We start from the raw sequence: 21135 nt of genomic DNA, 5'->3' as shown, positions 1-21135 counted from the left end.
AGAGAGAGAGAGAGAGAGAGTTGAGGCATAGACAGCTATGTTCAATCACAGTCAGGGTAATTATTCTGCCTGGCCGTTATTGACAGTTTTTCTATGTGTGCATGTGTGCGCACATTCATCCACACTCAAACCGCTACTCTGGGGAAATCGAGGAAGAGGCAGAGCGGTGATGGGAAGAGACAGTGGAAGAGGGAAAGACTGGATGAGGTGCAGAAAAACATGGCTGATGTGATAAGAAAATAAATGGTGGCAAGAGAAAGAAAGTGAATCCTGTGGAATTGCCATTTGTGTATAAATTTGCCTAATTTAGGTTACAAGTATGGAAAAATCCAATCTGTTTAAACTAATAAGGCGTCTATCGTTGCATGCTTGTCCATATTAAATGCATACTTTAAAACGTATGAGCCTCCAGGGCTATCGGCATCAGCAAAAGCTTATTAGAGTCAGAAGGTACAAAACCTGGAGTCCAATCAGTGAAACAAGATCCAGAGTAAAGGTTAGAGCATTTTGAATCAGTGGTGTGTGTGAGGTAATTTAGGACGGAGAGACAAGATGCAGAACTCAGTCGGCAGCAGTTCAACCAGAGAGTTTATTAACCAGTCAGAGCTGATGGTTTGTAGAGAGGAAGGTGGTCGTCTCTTGGAGAGCGTTTGGCTGTAGGTGAGTGGCATGGCTGGAGAAAAGCTGACTGACAGCGAGCTGAGAGGCGGCTGTGAACTCGGCTGGCCGTCTTGCAGCCCATCGAGGAAGCCGAGCGATGAACGGTGAGGCTGGTAGCAAGAGGAGATTCTGAGGCGCAGGGAGGAGAGAGTTTGAGAAGCTTCACCAGAACATCAGGAACAAGCCGACGTGACTGAAGCATTGCACAGGTCAACTGGAAAATCTGACATAGGTTGAAGTGTAGAATCAGGGTTTAAATAATGAAGAGGTGTGATTGGTGGTGAATGGATCTCAGCTGCACAGGTGAAAAGGCGGCTTGAGGACAACCAAACCCACAGGTAACGACGACAAACAGGAAACCAAACAAGAGATTCGAGGGGAAACCAGGAGAAACACTCCGCTAATGCGAACCATAACCAAAAATAGCTGGAAAGAGCTCCAAAGTAATCTCAGTGAGTTTAGTAGTGAAGACAAGTGGTCTATAAATGGAGGCGATGTGGTTCTGCGGTTGCTCTCCTTAAAGTGCTTGTTGCTCTGGTGAGTTCACTCCAAAGCCACCACACAGAAAGCTCAGTGAGGTAGAAAGAAGAACCTCATCGTGATGCTTAACTGCTCTGTTAATGAGTCTGCTGCAGAAATGCCAGATAATGGAAGAGGGAACGCGTCACCTGAAGCTTGCTGAAGGGAACCGAGACCTTCACAGACTGAAATGTCCTCTGTTGTTTATTTAAAACAAACCAGAGCTATTATGTAAGATCACTTATTTTAGTTTGATTTGAATGAAGATGAAGGACTTTGGATTTACTTCATGCCTTTCAAAGAAAACCATCTCTGAAAATGATGCGAGGTGACGCAATCGACCAGTCGGTGAGAAACCAGTCACGGCTTCGTGTTCGCACCTCTGAGGTCGTTTCTGATAAATCAGGATGACACAAAACAAGACAGAACTTCTTCAGTGTGCATCAAGTGAACCAGCCTGCAGGTGTGAATGCAGTGAATTCACTGTTTTGTACATCTCCAGGTTGTTCGTATGATCTCGTATTTCTGTAATTTGCAAAATACGAGTAAAGCTGTTCCTCACCGTTTATTAAACGCCGACTTTATGGAATTACATCCGACAGCATTTGGTCGCTGAGTGAAGCCGTCGCCCGCTTGGCATTTGAAAGCCCTCATTACTCAGGTGGGCGCCACACCTGGACGCCAAAACTGCGCTTTGTTTATATAAACAATGTGTTTGTCGTGTGAGTGATTACTCAGCGCTCTGTGCTCGGCTGCCTGAGGAGGCTGCCTGTTTTTTTTTTTTCCTCTTCCCTCTCATTAAACTTTATCTGTTTCGCCTCCTGTCCCATTCTCCTCTCGCAGCGCTGCGCCAAAGCTGCCAACCTTCACAATGTCACTCGGTGACAGTGGAGGGGACGCCGACGGTGGCAGCACACAAACACAGCGCCGCTTCCTTTCTTCAGACAGTTTGGGGTTTTTTTTTCTCTGTCGCTTTCGATTCAATTTACTGTTCTTTATCGTCATCAATGTGACAAACTGCCTACACATAATAGAGTCCAAAACACTATTATAGACACATAAAGACCTGTCCCATTTGTGCTGCATATTCAGCCCCCACTCAATCTCCTGCTATTCTCTTTCCCTCCAACGTCACCACGAGCTGCTTGTTTCTTTCTCTCTACTTTTAGTTTAGTCGCGGTCCTCTTACCGTGAGCCTTCAGCAGCTTAATGGTGGTTTCACATTCCTCATACCTTTGCCTCTACAGTCTGAACCTCGGGGATGTAATACAGACACCGTGTTGTCCAGAGATCGCCCACAGCCTGTGAGTTAGCAGTGGCCACACATGCTGTCGCCTCCCGGTGATGGAAGATTTAATAGAAAAATGCAAATGTCTCAGAAGCTGATGATGCACATCATCACTGAATGAGCCTCCGGCGAGGATCTCTGAAAAACATGATGGTTAATGATCCTCGCAGCCCTTTTTTTTTAACCTATGCTGTAAAACGTGGCGTTCACATGCACATGCATCGTCTTTATGAATGGAGCTGTTAAATATTTCTGACAGTTTTAACATGGACGTGGTTATTATATGAAGCCAGGTGTGGTGGAAAGACAGCAGGAAGGTCTAAATATAAAAGTACAAAACGCCAGCATCACCAGATTGTCTCTATGAGCTTGTCCACCTCTTAAGTGAGTGTTTTCTTCTGGAAGTCGTAGCTAACCAGTGGACGTGCAGGGATTAACCTTTAAAATGCACTCGTGTCTCTCTTTGTGTGATATGTAGACATGTATGCACTGTGTTTGCGTTTCATGCTCTAGTGTGTAATAGTATTTGCTCGTTAACATCATCAAAGACGTGCTATACGCCACAGCAGTAGTTGTGAAAGTCAGTTCCTCTGTCCCCGGGGTGAGGGGCGGCTACTGAAGCCCCGTATTAAACAAGCCCCGGGGCAGAATCTTTAAAGGCCGGAACATCCACAAGCTCTTACATTATTGGTTTTTACTATCGGTACTGAAGGAACTAAGAAAATAGATCCCATTTATTATTGCTATAAACATCATCCTGCTCATTTTATCTCACCGACTGCATTTATAAGCTGAAAATCATACTTTTTTTTTGTTATAATCCAGAGGAGAGGTCTGTCCCTGTTTTAATGGCAGAGGAAGTTCTCTATTTTCCTAATTAAAACTATTAATAATGCACAGTAGAAATACTGTCAGTCTAGCATTCAGTATTTTATTTAAAAGGGAAGAATTAAAGAGAGTTAGTTCTGTTCTTAATTGGTTTAATTTTTCTCCCAAAAAAAGTCATTTAAAGAACAGATAAGAGTCATAAGCAGTAAGAATCGTTACACATTTTAATGACGTCCATTCACAACTTAGAGCGGGACAAGATAAGAAGTTGTGTCAAGACCTCTTTAACTTTTACTGTGAGGAGCGATTTGGGGTGGTGTCTATCTGTGTAGTACGTGAATGTACTTATGAATTCATTATTATTGGTGACATAAGCAAGTAAAGTGTGTGTCAGGAGTCTTTCCAATACATTACATCTTGTTTTTAATAATGCAGAGGACCTCTTTCTGATGTTAAAGTCGTGTTATACGTTACAGCCATCCCCACTGCTTTAAACTGATTAAAGTGCACCCTTAAACATAATGATTTATAATATTTTTGCAGGGGTAGTTTTGGAGCTACATCTTCATTGTGTGATCAACGATAAGCCCGAACATTAAATCCTCTGACAGCTGATGTGAGTGACATACATTATCTCATCACCTCTGCAGTGCTCTGCTGGGACACCTCTGGTTCTGGTCTTCATGTGGATCTTGCTTTGCACTATTTTTTTTTTGGTGTCAGTGAATAGAAGGGCTGAACAATGAACTGAGATATGATCGGAATCACAGCGTGACAATATCCAAATCATAGGAGCGGTAATCTTTTGATGAAGGTAAAAAAGTGCCACAAACTACGAATATAAACGAAGCATCGTGGCGTTATAGAAGCTCCACCATGTACAAATCCTATCCTGTAATCGTACGGGGACCTGTGTGGTCCAGACTGCAGAACAAATCACATTATTTGAAGAAACAAAAACATTATCACCACTAAAATAGTTTCTCACAGTGCAATTGCAATATCTGTCAAAGAATCGAAATCTGATTTCTTTTTATTGTTTTTTGCATCGCGTTCGGCTCTAGTCAATCGTTTTTATTCATCTATCAACTTCATGCAAAGAGCAGTAAACAGAAATGTACCAAAATCGAATCGCTGATGTTATTGTTGGTGCGATCAACCCTTTGCCTTTTAAACAGCACCGTCTCTCCGAGGTCCGGGCTTTTTCTAGGTACTTGGCAGGCGGGTTTTCCCAGGGCTCCCAGAGAGCTCGCCAGAGTCCGTGTGTGGATTCAGGTTGACTTCCACCTCTTTGTGTAATTACACACTGACCTGATGACATTGAGTTCAAGCCCCTGTGGGGTCCATGCAATCACCGTGCGCTTCTTGTTGCAGAGGATAGTTCTCCAGGACTCTGACTGTATGTTTGATATTGTCTTCTTGTCCTGTCCTGTAGGATGACTGTACGGCTGCCCAGATGCTCCCTAATGCTGTGTGGCAGATAAGAACCTACAGTGCCTGAAATTTTTGCGCAGTACTTGTTCATTCCTCTGTTGACTTGTAATGATAATTGGATAGATTCAGAGATCTAGTTTTGTCTAAAAAAAAAAGCACATTTTGTTGTTGTGTTAATTAGCAGCAGCACAAGAATCCCCCTCCAGCCTCCACCCTCCACCCTCCACCCTCGTCTGTACTGTGTGACTAAAGGGTCTCCTCAGTGAGTGCATTGCATTGCTTTATAGCCTTGCATAATATGCTTTTCTTTAGCTTTCCATAGTCACAGCTGACCTTTAGTTTGAGTAGTTATGACAAATAGAGCGTTGTTTTAGATTACATAAGATTAGAGCTATAACAAATACTGTATATTAAAATAGCCATCACCAACAGGCCATCTCATCAATTCTGTCTTGTTTACATACTGCAAAGAAGCATCTAGAATATCCCGAGGCAAACTCGCTGCGATATTCCTTCTTCTCTTTGCCTCCCCTCCGCTTCATTTTGTGAAGTAGAATCCATCTTTTTCTGGCAGGTTGGGAACTTTTCGGTGTTTGCCTGTGTGCGATCGATCAACATGCATAATTCATAATTAGTGGGTTAAGAGCAGCTCGGCTTCTCTCTCACTGGGCCCTTTGATTTTCGTCTCTCTCTATCTGCCCCCCTCGGGGAGAGCTGCTGCCCTGCTGCTAAATCACCTCACGCACGCCCTGATGTGTGGGCGCACACATGTGCACTCGCACACATCACATCAGCATGTGTGGACGCACACATTGCCCAAATGCACACATGTATGTTTGCTCTGAAAGAGAGATGAAGGAGGTTATTGAAGCTCTTGGCAGCTTTAAACACCAGCTCCTACTGCTTAACTTTGCCTCTTTCCATAGAGCTGTGCATCAGTGTTATCAGGCTCTGACGTGGACGGTCTAACCCCCCTCTGGAGACTCTTTAGGTCTCACAGACAAAGTGTGACTCCCCGCTCAAAGTTTAAGGCCTACACTGGGTTTAATTTGTGATCATCTGCCTATTTATCTCCACAACAGCCGTGGAACTCGTGCTGTGTTCACTGAGATACTAAGGACAGCGTTTTGGCTTTTAGTCATAGAAGCTGTCCTGCAGATTCTGACAAATCTACCCGCCCCAAACCCAGTTACTGCCGACTGCTTTATGAGTGTTTATGCAACAAACCAGCACATTCAGTGTGACTCAGCCACAAATGAAAAAAGTGGCTCATTCAAGTGTTTTGTAGAGTTTGTTCCACGTCGTTAAAGCTGCATGAAGCTTTGACATTGACTCGACTTTCACATTTGGACCGCAGTCACAAACTGTCTGTCTGTGGATGCAGGAAACTTTCAGCCCTCAGTTGGCCATTTCTTTATCCTCGTATCCATCCATCCATCTGTCTATCCATCCATCCATCTAGCGATCCCTTGGGCAGTGGGCAAGGTGAAAGGCAGCAGAGGATGCTGGGACAAGAAAATAACAGGGCAGCAGCTGACGGGAGTGGAGGCAGAGACGGGAATGAGGGATGAAGATTTAGACGCAGGTTGAAGGAGGTTGGGAGATGATTGAGAGAGAGAAACAAAGAGGTGGAAGGTGGGATGAAAGACTATAGAAACAGACCTGATTTGTATACAGATAAACCAACAGAGCAATTGGAGTAGGAAGGTGAGGGCACTGGGCAATTTACACGGAGGTCAGAATACAATAAATGAAGTTACAGTAGCGTAGCCTGAACAGAATATGTTTTCTAATAAAGTGTACCAATAAATCAGCCAACTGCAGTCATATGGTCAGAGGTATTATGTAGCTCCACCAGCGCATTCAGGGGAAACTGCTTGTTGTGTTGTAAAGCCTTTAATACAGATTGAGCTGTTTGGTGACTTTTGAAACGTCGTGTTTGACTAGAATCTAACGATGAAGCTCTGTAGGCGTGACCTCAGCTAATCATACTGCACATTGTGGCGCTACACTTCTGATTATAACATTTATTTAGCATTTTTGTGGAGAGAATAATCAGTTATTTAGTCTATGAATCACAGCTTCCTGCTTTTCTACCACAGTCTGATATAAAGACTGACATTTTGAAGCTCTAACCAGGTGGTCGGTTTTTCTGGCGTTTTTACTTGACAAATGATTCCACTGAGTACCTGTTAAATATTCATTTTAGCCGTCTAATGAATCGGCTAATTGTTTCATCATCATTAACAACTCGTGGAATCTCCTGTTACAGGTTTGAACGTTTCAGTTGCACACGTTACTGGAAATAGTTCTGGACGTGTCTGCAGGACACAGCTTCACCCAGCGGAGTGCAGCTTCTCAGTCATCCAGGTGGTGGTAATCCTAGGAGCTTTGGTAAAAAGATCCCTATCTAACATGGCTAATGGTCCATTAATCACTCAGGACTCACGTACCTCCAGGTGTAAATGCTTGTGAGACCAGGTATCCCAACGACTACAATCATGATTGTGGGGCTGCCGGGTTACACAGCAGTGGGTATCAAGCTGCCATGCCAGGGGTAACTCAAGATGTTGATGGTGGTGAAACATTCTGTGTTATACGCACTCGATAAGTGGTGTTTTAGATGCACCCTCCACAGAAATCTCCAAACAGAGACGGGGTCTACAACACCAGTTCAACCTGCTTTCATAAGCATTTGCCCCCTGAGCCGTGTGAGCTCTGGCTCGCTAATTGCCCATTAGTCATGTGAGTTGGAGGGTGACTTTATCGAGTACATCTCAAATGCCTCATCAGTCAGGTAGAACCGTAGAGGCCTCTTGGATGAGAGGTGAAACATGTTAAAGACACTAAAAAAGAGGCCCCATTGTTTTTACCGAGGCTCCAAGCATATGCGACGTTACCCCACAAGCTGCTGGCAGTCTGCCCTCAGATTGATATTTTATTAGATATGCTGCCCAACGCAGCACTTCTGTCGGTCCTAATGATAAAGGATTCACCACAGCAGCAGAGCGCGGGGGCTTTGCTAACACGAGTCCAGGGCCAGGCTGCTTCCACGCTGCAGAAACAGGTCAGTCGGATGTATTTAGAACAAAAAACAAAGACTATCGGTGACACAAACTGTTTACTCAAAGCATCGACCACAGATCACAGCTTCTTAGTTCAACATTGACCACCTGCGCTCGTCGTGGCGTACACTCTCACAGTTTTCCCGTGCAGTGATGGATAATCATTGACCTTACGAGTGGATGCTCTCTCTTCCACAACTGGCCTCCCGTTGGTTTTAGACCAAAGGTGCTCCCTCAACTAAATGGGTCCTGTTTCTGTGGCGGTGCTAAATGTTTGGCACCTTGAGCTCCACATCGATGCACTTCTGCTCCAAGTATTTAGTGCCTATGTGAGCCAAACTAGTGCTCAGAAAATGACCCTCTGTGATGAGAGACTGCACAAGTTCTCAGTGATTGTTGTATTTGAATGATTTGAGAAATAATACAGTCACAGAATTCTCCTCCGAGCAGTGGAGCGATGTTGACGTTGGCGGTTTTGTTTTTGTTTGTTTGTTGATGTTCGTTCCCGTGCATGCTGGTGCCGCCGCCGTGCTCTGACAGTGAAGCATTCAGAGAGGTTGTCATCAGTGCTGTTGGGGTTTTTTGTTGCGTCACACTTTACTGTAACCCCAAAATAGCGTAATTGATTTTAGCAGCTGTAGACGAATTCAGACGTGAATCAGCGTATCATATAAGAGTCCGTTTCACAAAGTGACATTTACAGAAATGCTCGAGGCGACTTTGCAAATATTTGGGACGTGAAATCAGTGAATTACACGAAACACACGCGTGTCCTTTTCATTCTTTTCTTTCCTGTCTCTGCCTCTCTTTCTAAATGTCACTCAGCCCTGTTTCCTGTAGCACTGTTCCACTTGTCCACTGCAGCCGCTTAGAGGAGCTAATAACTGACCTGACAGCACTCGTTCAATACAAAGCACAATTACTGCCAGGCTCACATACGGCACCGCCATCACACAGTGCAATCAGACTGCCTCCCCTCCTCTCGCCTCCTCCATCCTCCTCCTCCCCCCCTCGTGGCCTGTCGCTCTCCAGCTTTCAGGGTGGCTTAGTTTCTCACCCCTTTCTACATTCATCATCGCTCTTGCCTGGTTACGTTGTCATCCGTCTGTCGTTATTTTGCTTTTACCTCCGTCCTCCCGGCTCCACGCTCCCGTATTTTTCCCGCCCATCCTTGAAGTACCCAGTTAACGATTTCACCCTTTCCCTCTCTCATCTCGGGCCTCTTAGCTCAGATAAAGGTGTCAGGTCAGTGGTAATCAATGAGGGGCTCGTCCGGGCTGAGCTGAGCTGAGACGGCTGCGTGAGCGTTTGTTTGTTTGTTTGTTTGTTTGTTTGTTTGTTTGTTTGGGTTTGTGAATGTGGAAGAAAAAAATGTGCAGTTTCACTTTGTAGATTCTCCTTTTTTTTTTAAGCACATTTGTTCAGTTTAACACAAATCGGTGATGCACATTCATGTGTGAGCGAGTGTGTGTTCGTGTGGGACAGAGGCGGTCGGCCAGTCAGTATTTTCAATCGATACCATAATCACTCCTTTTCCCCGCGGACGCTCAAACCCTTACTCAGGACCAAGTTCAATTGTTTGCTCTGTGTGTCTTTCATCAGCTGTCAGCCGAGCCACAAGCCCCATCTTTAATGGTATCTCTGTCAGATGGACCAACATGAGACTAGCATGACAAACAGTCTGGAAAAGCTCGCAAGTACATGTGTGAGCGTGCGAGATGAGCAAACCTCAGACTGGTGTTTCCATTCCCATGCTCCGGCGTAGAGACTCGGTTTGTACAGATGACCCGCCCTCTTTAATCACATCGTTAATGACTCATCCTTATTCATGATGTTTGCTGCCTCCTGAGCAAAGAAATTAGCCAAAAGGGGGAGGCGGCGGTGAAATCGGCAGAAAGGGAGGTGAGGTTCGGCAAAGGCAGGGAGACCAGCCAAAATAAAAGAACAGCGGCTGAGAGGATGATGAAGAATAAACAACAGTTTATAGGCGACAGAGGACAAAAAAGACGTCGTTTAAAAATAAATCAAGCAAAGTGTGATGTTAGAGGTGCACTGGGTGAGATTTTTATGCAACAATTCAGCCACCAAGGTCTCTTAATGGTCTATTCAGAATCCGTACGGGCAGGTAATCTCGGTAACGCCCCCAGACAGCTATTTCAGGCTAACAAGATCAGGCTGCTATCTAAATGAACGGAGAGAGAGCCATAACCGCAGCCTCAGTGGTCACCGGTAGATAAAGCTGTATGTATGGAGTCACCAGTCAGATCTAATAACACAACACTTGAAGAAGTTTGGTGGCTTTTTCCTCAAATAAGGTTTAAAAAGCGTTTCCTCCACAGTTTATGCTAGAATTAGAGAATTATCCTGTTCAGGACTCTTTGAGTGGAGAGTCCATCTTCATCTTTTTTAATGTTATCCATCCTCTATACTTCTTATTTCCTTATGCCAGCTCTGAGCGCACGTCACCACTAATGTTTATATCGATCCCTTAAATGCATAAAAATATAACATGGGGACAGCTTCCTATGTGCAGTAATTAAGCTGCATAACGGCAACAAGCAGAGGACATTCACCCAGCTTGTCTCGTGAGACCTGCTCATAAAATAGTCAAAATGTGCCCAACCTCTATCAGGGCTGTCCATGTACAGGTAACACCATCTTTACTTCCTGTGAGGAGAGCTGCTCTGCTCTCTTGTGCAGCAACCTCGGCCCTGATTTTTAGCTAAAAGTTCAACTGCATTTCCACAACACGCGTCCAAGGAGGTTTTAGTCCCGACAGGAGATGTGAACCTTTGTGTAATGTTGGCTACAGGGAAGGACAGAAAAGCTTTATTTTGTGCATCTCTGCGTTCTCGTAAGTCTGCTCTAGTATCTACGGAGACCGGAGCAGGAATCTCACGGGGAATAATTATTGTAATTATTTACGTTAAGACGTAGTCCGTGATTCTCTGCGTTAGCTCAGGTAAACTATTTATTCTTGCACTTTTGATCCGACGCCGCTTTAGTAAATTGTTTTGAATGCCACATCTGCGACTCAATCTCGACTAAATATTATAATTTTTCCATCACTGCTGCTACCTGACAGCTTCGGCCAACATCTGCATCTTCTGAGTTGGACCTTGAGAACTCCGTAATCAAACACTTTGAGTAGATTTTCCTACGTATGTGTATTTATACAGACATTATTCTAAAGCATGATTTTATTTTTTACTTTTATGTGAGCAATGTACGTCTTCCATACTCGACCTCCTTCACTGTGAACGGTAGAGATTATTGTGGAGGTGCTTTGAGCTGTGCAAAAGGCTTCCTCACATCACTGCTCAACTGTTTTTTTACTCCATGTTTATTACATAGAAACACCAGTATTGCATTATTGTTGTTGTTGCTAATTGATTTTTATACAAACTTACCTCTACAAAAAGGTCTTTTTTCGTTATTTGTAAAATGCAGCTGTATTATTTGGTTTCGTCATGGTTCACGGTAGCAGCTGTCTTTGTGAATAATGACAATACAAAACTTTATTCTGTTTTATATGAAAGGGACGAGCAGCGTAAAGGCAGTGACAGAGACAATAAAAGTGAAGATTGATTGGGACAGCGGAGAAAAGGAAAAAAAAAAAGTGCCGCGGTGAAAGGATATGACGAGGACAGACAAGAAATGTGAAGTTCAGCGAAGGGTATTTTCTGAAGAAAAACGCCTTCAGTGGAACAAAAAAGCGAGTATTTTCCCTGAGGAGCACTGGCAGCTTAGAGAGAGATGGAGAAGTGAAAGCATGACGGTTTTAAATTCTTTTGCACGCTTATTTTTGGAGCAGTTCAATCAAACCCTGAAGTGTTTACCCCAAAAGTTTAAATTGTTGGGGGAGCAGCACACATCAGTGAGACTCAGATGCGCTCCAAACAGGCGCTCCTTGATCAGCCTTTGGGAGATGTTCAGAAAACAGCCTGATGCTGGCTGAAGCCTGAGGTGTTTAAGACTGAAGGTAGGAGGATCGGTCGGACCGCACAGAGCCGTGCGTTTGGTGATTTGGCTTTTTATTTAAAACTCACATCTGGACCTGTTCCAGCTGTGGATTGAAATTCTGCGTCTTTTTTTAAAGCAAAACTTGTTAAGTTGTGCACAACAAGCTGTCGCGATTACAGGATGTGGATAAATAAGGTCATTAGCTCAGAGTTCAAAGCATCTGAAGGATTTCTAATGGACTGCAGAATAACAAACTGCTCAGTAATTTAGGGGGTGAAAGTTGTGGGTGTAATCTTACCTGCAAACTTTAACAGACTAAAATTTCAAGCTCTGCGTTTCAGTATTAATCCGTATCATTAAAGTACACCTTTATAAAGTGAGCCTCATGTTCACGCAGACAACAAACACTCCAAAGGAAATAGAGGCGCCGACGGTTGAAAACAAGTTTGTCGTCTGAGCTCAGTGTCAGCGTTCACCCCTCTGTATTCATGAGTGTCCTGTCTAATTTCAAGGCCACGTATAGAAACAGGACTGCGATAGCACTTAATCACGAAAGGATTCACCTTCAGCTGAACTCGGAAAGGCGCGCGGCTGAAAGCAGAACTAAAGCCGATAAGAAAAAAGCCGGCATACTTTGTAAGTGCTTCAAAACAAAATGCATTTTTGTAGAAATTGCATCACTTGTGCTTATGTAAGGAAATAATGATGCAGGCTAACAGCTGCGCAAGTGGCAGAGGAACACAAAAAGAGTCTTTTATGTCTGTCTGAACCCAACATAAGCCTCCAAAAGCAACTGATCAAGCAAAACCAAGTAAGTTGGAGCAAAACATCTAAGTGTGCTAATCAAGGATGTGTTTTTGTGGCTGATGAATTCAGCCTTTCATTTATAAAAGGAAGAATGTTTTATTTCTGCTTTCAAAGGCTGCACACTTACTTTAAAGTTGAACTGAAATCTGAATTATTTTCACTTTTTTGGGGGAAGGGAATATAAACTGTAAAGTATATTCTTCCTTTCATACCTTCTTTCATATTTCTGTAAACAGCATTCTTCCAGTGTCTGGGAAGCCGTGGCTCAGTCTGTTTAAGCTGGATTCCTGTAATTTTTCGGGTATGAAAGTGTAAACTAAGTTGCATGTTCTTCCATTTTTCCAAATGAAATCCTTTTTGTCATATTTGTGAAAACAGCATTCTTCGAGTGTCTCGGTAGGCGTGGGTCAGTCTGTTTAAGCTGCATCATTCGATTCAGTTCAGTTTGATTCATATAGCGACTGTTCATAACATACAGGAAGTCGTGGTCATCGGGTTAGAGCGCTTCACATGTTTAGAAAACCCAACGAATCAACTGGATTCCCTTTGAGCAGCTGCTTGGCTTCACGAAGCTTCACTGAAGAAAAAACCTCCAGCGAAGCTCAGCATAGGGAGGACAGCCGTCTGCCTGGATGGTCAGGATGAGGTTAAAGGGGAGAGAGAAAAGGATAGCAGAGACATCAGAGGATGAACACTGAGGAGGTCAGTGCAGAAAGGGCACAACAGAAACTACCGGAGAGAGAAGAGACACAGGTAGTGATAAGCAATGATGGCAAATAAATCTTAGTGCATTGGTTTCCTCCTGCTAAGCCGAGCTCACAATGCTGCTGGTAGCCGAGCCGCCACCGTGAGACCAGTGTGTCTAAACTCTATGTAGCAGCGTGTCCTGGTATCCGTGTGGCATCTACCTCATCATGGCTGCTTCGGTTTCAGTCCTGTGTTTGTTTTTTCAGACATCAGCCCTTTTTCACGTTGACTCGTTGCCATCAACCACATCGGAGCTGTTTTAAATTACAGCTGGTAACTGAACCTTTCTCGCTGTCACTCCTTCACATTAAAAGCTTTCCACTGGTGAACCAGCGGGATGCTTTTCTCTTGGAGAAGTTATGGAGAAATGTAATGTGCTTATCATCGATTTAGCGGAGCTACAGGAGGTAGATAAGTTTACCGCACTTAGACTGTCCCGGTGCAGCTCCACTGCTTGCACCACTATCACATCTCCACCGCTCTAGTGTCTGTTTGATAAGGGCGACTGTGGCTCAGGTGGTGGAGCCTCTGATCGTAAGGTTGGTGGTTCGATGCCCTTCCGCTGTCAAAGTGTCCTTGGGCAAGACACTAAAGCTGAAGTTGCTCCTATAATGGACCTTGCATGGCAGCTCTGTGGCCGTTGGTGTATGAATGTGTGTGAATGGGTGAATGAGAAAACATCAGTGACATGAGAAGTAAGTGGAAATTTCAGGCTTTTATCTTGAAGAGCTCCCAAGACACTGTCATTCAAACAGCCTCAAACTTCAATGTGAGAAAAAAACCTGCAGAAAGTGGGTCGATGGGCAGTCTTCTAAAAGTATTTGACACACGAAGCTGAACTTTCACATATCTTTACAAATATTCCTTGTTTATGACGGTTGAACAGAAGAACCCTGGTGATTTGAGATGGAACAACTCAGCTGTATTTGGAGCTAAACTGATGCATTTCAGGTATAAATCGCGTTAAAAGACTAAATCCGACACCGTCTGTGATTCCACGAAAAAATAAATGCGTCTGCAGGAACCACGCGGCTCGTTCTTTGCGTTTTTAGCGCTTTGAGTGCCGCTAAGGTAGAAAAGTGCTATAGTAGTGCAGACTATTTACCAAAAGTGTAGCTGGTTGCCTGAAGCTGGCAACGGATTTTATATTATTCTAACACCTGATCAGTTCTGGCGACTCTTGCACAATCCTTGTTGTTCGTCCCATGTTATAAAAAGGACAAGTGTTTGTCTTTCTTGGGTCTACTCGCCGTTGTGACTTTAAACCACCAAAAGCAACCAGTAATCCTGCAACAGCACTTGCTAATGAATGAAGTCAGGATGTCCGGAGTCAGAGTAATGTTTGTAATACTTAAATCATAGCTACTGCGAACAACGTCTGCAAAAACACAATATGTCTACCAGCTTACCCAACAGCAACAATCAGCCCGATCAGACAGTCAGTCAGCAAACATCTGGGTGTGTTCTTACAGATGTGCAACATCACGGTCCCATCTATCCAAACAGCTGTGAGTCCAGCTCCGATCATTACCCATCCAGTAGCTCTCCATCAGTCTGGGTTGTTCATCACATTTCCACACCGCATGCATTGCCCGCTACATTCACAGATATTTTAAGTAATATTGCCCTCATTTCTGTGCCGTTTCCGTGGAAGGGCAGGATTGTTTGCCACCAGTGTGTCGGTTCCACATCGGGGCCCAAAGGGAGCCCGGGGGAGAGTCTGATGTGACTCTGCAAGGGGAGCTGAAGGATAGTGCAGGCCTGCTGTCCCCGTAGTCATTAGTCTGCCTCCACCCCGATACACACTCAGCATCCACAGCAGCCTCACAGAGGTCTCCTCCCCGTCCACAGAGGTCCGTCTCCCTCTCTCCGGTGGGTGCGATGACTTAGCCCTGTCTCTCTCGCTGCATGCCAGATGAATGCTGGTCCTCTGCAGCCTCTCTGTCTCTGTCTCTCTGCTTTTCCCTTCTCCCTCACCCATGTCTGACCCGTACAGTACGTCCCACCGATGACTGATGGTTCTGCTCCATCCCAAGACCCAGTCAGCTCTAATAATAATAAAAATAAAAAAAAAACATATTGCATTCACGCCTATGGGACTTCACTGACCAGAGAGCAAGAATAAAGAATAGAGAAGGGAGCAGAGAGGAGGTGGCGTAGGAGTGAGGTGAGAGCAGAGAGCGTGAAGGGCAAGAGTTAAAGAAATATGACAGCAAATGAGCCACGACAGCAACAGAAAGAAGGAAGAGATTGGAAGGAAGACACGGCATGAAAGAGAATAGCAGGAAAAAAAGAAATAGATGAAGGATTAAATAGGATAGAAAGGGATGAGTGGAGGAGAACAATAGGCAGTGATACCAGAGGATCCTCTCTGTTCTCCGGCTAAAGCTCTCTGCAGAGTTTCAGAGGAGTCCTTCAGGGGACAGAGTCGGGTTCAGGCCTCCGGCTTGGCGGATGACTAGTGTCCTCTGGAAAGCCTTTTTCTTTTTCTCAGGCCCTGTGTCTCTCATTCTTGTGTGCATCTTTCTCTGTGTTGGTCTGATCAGTCAGTTCAGGCCATGATTTTTCTCTCCTGCTGTTTTTTGGGCAGCAGCTACTTAGTCCAGACCAAACCAAAATAAATCTGTTTGATGAAGGGAGAGGCTATATCTGGTAGAGTGTTGTAAGTTTATTTTTAGTGCGTTGCCTTTGTTTTGGGAACCTCATCCTTCCGTCAAACAGCCAGCTGTGGTGATAAAGTCTGTCTCCCACCACCGTCAGTGTTTCCCTCATACGAAGCGTCTTCATCAAAATAAGTGTAAAATTAACGTGTTGGATTTTATGAGACTTTGTGTGCCGTCCTATCTGTTGGTGGGGATTAGCACCGACTTGGCAGCCTGTCAATACATTGTGTAGGGTGTTCTTGATGTAAATTTCATCACCCACCCAAGTCCGCGAGGCTCTATAGGAACCCCTGTGCAGACGTCCATGTGCAGCCAGAATCTGTGGCTGATTGGACTGTCGGTACCGCAGACACAAAGACTGCACATGCACCAGGAAGATAGCTGCAGATTAAAACAACAGCTTGTTATGAGGACAGGATGTGCAGATTCTGTCATCCACATCGTTATAATTATTCATTAGAAATGCTGTAATTGAAAACGTTGCTTTGATTTGTACCAAACACAGTGTGAAGTTCTGCCCAAGTCCTGTGCTCGGCCCGTCCGCTGTACTCCACACAACTCAGGAATAATAACTACAGCTACAAACTGCCATAAAAGTGCAAATTCACAGCCGACCTTTCAGAAACATCCACTGCAGCTTTGTGTGTTTTTCTGTCTTCGTTAAGGGCTGTGTGACCAGCCTGTAGTTTTAGCTTCATAGATTTAGCAAATGAGATGTATGATGTCAATCTGTGAGGTGTAGAGGAGCTGTTTATGACTGAACTGAGCCTGGCCAGCTGTTTCCCCTTGTTTCCAGTTTAGCCTCATGCTAAGCTAAGCTAATGTTGATCTTCTCATTTGTTTTCCAAAATGTCCTCCTTTAACTCTCTCTGTGTCTCTTTGTGTCTCTGCTGCTCCAGTGTGAAGATGGTTCTGCTGTGGACGGCCGGCGACGTCTTCAAGACCACCTACTTCGTGATGAACGAAAGCCCGGCTCAGTTCTGGGTCTGCGGTTCAGTCCAGATCCTGATCGATGTGTTCATCCTGCTCCAGGTGTTGCTCTACAGCCAGGACACGCGGGTCAAACTGGGCTGACCGTGGCTGAAGATAACAGCCAGAGCTTTGGTATAAGTTTTAATGAGTCTGAGGACTAGAAGCCTTTTAAAACAACCTGCTGATAAAGTGTCAGGCTGAAGTTTAGAGCCAGAATTTGGAGAAAACCAAAGTGAAATAGATTGTTTTTGTTGTTTTTTTTAGTGTTCAGCCTTATAGCTCAAAACTTCTGCTTTAAAAGTATCATGCAGAACCAGCCAAGTTACCTCCAAGTGCCATTACACCACCTCGTTAGCATCTTCAGCCCTAAAAACAAATCATTGCCTTACGTATTATAATGTAGGTGCATTTTACATTTTTATTTTTTTACTATTTATTCGGACTGCGTGGATCATAATGTGGACTCCTGAAGTGTCGTGGACATGAGAACTGTGAGAGGAAACATTATTCACGTTGGCAGCTCGCTAACAGCACATCAGTGCTGCTGTAATGGCAACTGGAACAACCAGTCCTGCACCAGTAGCGCCGCACTGGAAGCTGCAGCCTGACGGATGGGTCTCCCGCCTCACACTCCCGACTTCACCGGACTGTTCTCATGATACATAGCGTGTGTGCTCGTCTGTGCGTGTCCGTGTGTGTGTGTTTGTGTTGGCGTTCTTGCGCAGCTGATATCGATTTTTGCCGTCGGCATCCAGCGCTAAGAGAAAGCGGCAGAATGTACATGGAGTAATGGCGACTACACGGGCCATCAGTCTGCAGGGTCCGACTCTGCTTTGTGGTGCGATTGACAAACAATCCGAGTCTCCCACAAAGTATACAAAGAAATGACACCACGATGCTTTGCTCTATACCTCAGTCGCCAGATCTCCTGTAGACACCAAAGAACGCGTCAGACTTCAGGTCAAACTAACTTTTATTGTTGTTTATTGTTGAACATGTGTGGCTTTTATCATGTCATCCTCTAAGTACTGAGGTGGTTTTATTATTTCATTATCTGCTGATTTTTGTGGTCTCTTTTACCACATTTAGAAAAGAGTAATGACAGTCACAGGAGTTTTTTTTAACCTTGATGTTTTATTGAACACATTTCTGCTAACACCCATCACCCGCTGACATCTCTGACTCCTTAGAAAGCAGCGTTCTGTTTGAAAATGTAAGAACAAAATGGCCCATTTTCAAGCCCTTACCAAGTGAGATTTGGCTCAGAACGAATGTTCTTTTAAGGACTTTATGGAGTTTTATGGAAGATGTCGATGAAGCGTTACTGTGACAGCATCAGAACCAATAATTTATGGCCTAAGTGGGTGTTGGCCTGCCAGGAGTGCAGCCAGTTTTCTGGAATATTTTGTGAAAGGGCATGTTGAACCACTATTCAAGGCCAATTTTTTTAAGTATTTGTTTTGCAGATACCTAGACAATCACAAGGGTTTAAAGATACAAGGCATAAATGTATGTTTCTGCTTTTTTCCTGTGAATCTTCCCTTTGACTCGACAGAAACTGAGCTCCTCACAAAATGTCAAAATAATGATTGAACAGTATTGAACAACTTCTTTAAATTGCACTGCAGTCCAGACTGATATTCTGTGTCTTAAACAATAGATAGAAATTTTAAGAACTGAACAGTAATTGTGGCAAAAGCATCTCTTGTAAAACGCTCCCACATTAAGTCATTAGGCCTTAATTGACTTGTTAGAGCTTAATGAGATGTTGAAGGGCTTCCAGCTCGCAATCTCCACTGTCTTAAATCTCATTAACAAATGGCATTTAAAGGGGAAGTCAAAACAAGACACAAGAGCTGGAAAACTTTCAGAAAAACGTGCACAGAAAGGAAAAGCAAAAACCCAAAATGACTGAAGACGAGCTGCAGGAGGGTTTAACTGACACAGGAGTGGATGTGCACAGACAGGACCTGCATGGAGGAAACATCACGTGTGACCTCTTCACTAAAGTCAACATCTGAAAACATGAAAAACAGCATCTGGATGAGCCAAGCAACCGCCGAGGACGGACGAAGTTAAAATCGGCCACAATCGCCAAAAGTCTGTTTGGAGAAACAAGGTGCAGCGTTTGATGAGGAGAACTTCCTGCCAACTGTTAGGAACGGAGGTGGAAACTGTCTGCTGTCGTATGTCTGGCAGCCGGTGGCTCAGGAACACGGCGCAGATAGAGGGAGGACTGGATTCAGTAAACGTCGGCCAACTCTGGATGGAGATGTTGAGAAAATGAAAACGCTGGCTTCAACAACTGGACGGTCTTCCAAAGCAGAGCTCCAAATCCACGAGGACTTCAACTTGCTCCGTGTGCCAGGCAAATAAAAAATTCTCTAAACTTGAAGTGACCTGCAAGAAAGATTCCTAAATCAAGAATAGAAAGACTCTTTGCCAGCCGGAGAAATGTCTGCCCGTTGGTGTCCAAACTGTTGTATACGACTGTTTACCAAAGTACAATTAAATTTATAAAAGGAAACTCGGTGCCCTTCAGGAAAGTCAAGCTACCTAAAGCCAAAAATAACTCCATAAAACACCGTTCCCATTTCCTGAGCCCCTTCCTGCTCAGCACCTTCGCTTCACTCCTTTAGTTTGATTAATTTTCTTTTTATAGCATGTTAAATGGCAGCAATCAAACCCAGAAATGTCGTCATTCAACCAGCGATGCTCCATTAGACACGGGGCGGTTTACGTAATGCTCGGGCAAAATACTTTATGTTTAGTTCCTTCTGCGTGTCGAAGCGCCGCTGAGCCGTCATCTGGAGGCAGCGGCCGCCGAGTTGTGGAGAAAACGAGGTTATCAGCAGCGATGATGACTCAAGCGAGGCCATTTGCTCAAATCATCTTATTATCCTTCCCTCCCAACTTCATTTTGTGATGTGCAGTGTTTTCCACATAGTTCCCCATCAGATGGACGCTGTCTCTGTCTAACAGGGAAACACTGCAGAGGGGGAATCATTACAGCTACCAGCGAAACTTTCTTCATCCCGTCCAGCCTCCCAAATGCAAAATAACTCACGCATATTTTATTCAAAAGCTCTGTTTATAATTGAAACATTAATTTAACAATGCAGCCTTCAGGTGATTGCGGCTCTTTCCCGCTGTTTCCTGAAAGTTTCCTAAAACCACTGCAGGGTGAAACAAGGGAGACGCAGCAGCTCATCAGCAGCCGGTGCACGTTCCTTTTCTTTTTTAACTTCCCCTCCTGTATGATTTAATTGAGTCATAAAGTCATGCGTTAAGTCTTTGAATCACCTTTTTGATTCACCAGTCGGTGTCCTTCTGTTAATCTCTACTTGCTGCCCATCAGCGAGCATCGTTTTGATGTTACACGCTGCAGTGCTTCTGGTTTGCATCGTGAAGACGGCTCGTGGACGCCGCTGAGCCATAAGACTACATTTGTGAAGACGGGGCATTTCAGGAGAGGCGTCAGTATTGTTGTTCTGTGTGTATGTGCATGATATCTTACATCTGTTGGCCATATTGTAAGCTGCGTGTGTCTTACTATCTCAGCCCTGCATTCCACACCAGGATTGCAGTTGCATTATTTTTATATTCTATATGTTCTTATCGCCAGATGCTTATCTTCATATTGTTTTCCGTCAGCAGAGACCCAGAGCAGCACCCTCGCTGGCTTTAGTCGAACATTCAAGGCCCCTATAGACTTTCTCTCTCAAGGACAGTCGGAGACACTAACGCTCGTTGTGGTTGTGATAATCCCTCAAGTTCACATTGAGGTAAATGCACTTGTTGTCTCACCGCCGCGATGCTGATAACAAGTCGGTGGTTTGGGTTTTCTTCCCACCAGGTGCAAGATTTACGTTTCATTTTTTTATCTTGACATAAAATTTGGATTAACAGCTGGCGACACCAAATGTCCTGTGATTTCAGTTTAAATGTCCTTTCTGCAGGTTATATGCTTTTAACCACAATCAGAAGTGAGTGAACCAAACATCATGTGACACTGTGATGCACACCTGAGACATCAGGCATGCAAACAATATGAAAAACTGTTACTGTCCAAATAGATGTTACTGTATAACGGAGAATGTGTGAATGCCAAACGTTTGTCATTTCATTTTCTCAGATATAAACTATTTATCTTCCACTACGCAGTTCTGTGTTGTTACTGTGAAATGAA

At 44.3% G+C, this 21135-nt stretch overlaps 1 protein-coding gene across 2 annotated transcripts in view; it reads left to right on the top strand.

Moving 5' to 3' along the window:
• LOC103353460 (PQ-loop repeat-containing protein 1) overlaps nt 1-21105 on the top strand; it is a 56092-nt gene extending 34987 nt beyond the window's left edge. For both annotated transcript variants that reach the window (XM_008276451.1, XM_008276452.1), the window contains exon 5: nt 16874-21105. In XM_008276451.1, the coding sequence (XP_008274673.1) occupies nt 16874-17048 (175 nt within the window). In that variant the 3' untranslated portion in view covers nt 17049-21105. The remainder of the gene's footprint in view (nt 1-16873) is intronic.
• Nucleotides 21106-21135: the final 30 nt, after the last annotated feature.

Source organism: Stegastes partitus, unplaced genomic scaffold (genome assembly GCF_000690725.1).
Source record: "Stegastes partitus isolate 25-593 unplaced genomic scaffold, Stegastes_partitus-1.0.2 Scaffold72, whole genome shotgun sequence".
Classification (NCBI taxonomy): Eukaryota; Metazoa; Chordata; class Actinopteri; family Pomacentridae; genus Stegastes; species Stegastes partitus.
Note: the sequence above shows the minus strand (reverse complement) of the source record. Positions and strands in the feature narration are given on the sequence as shown.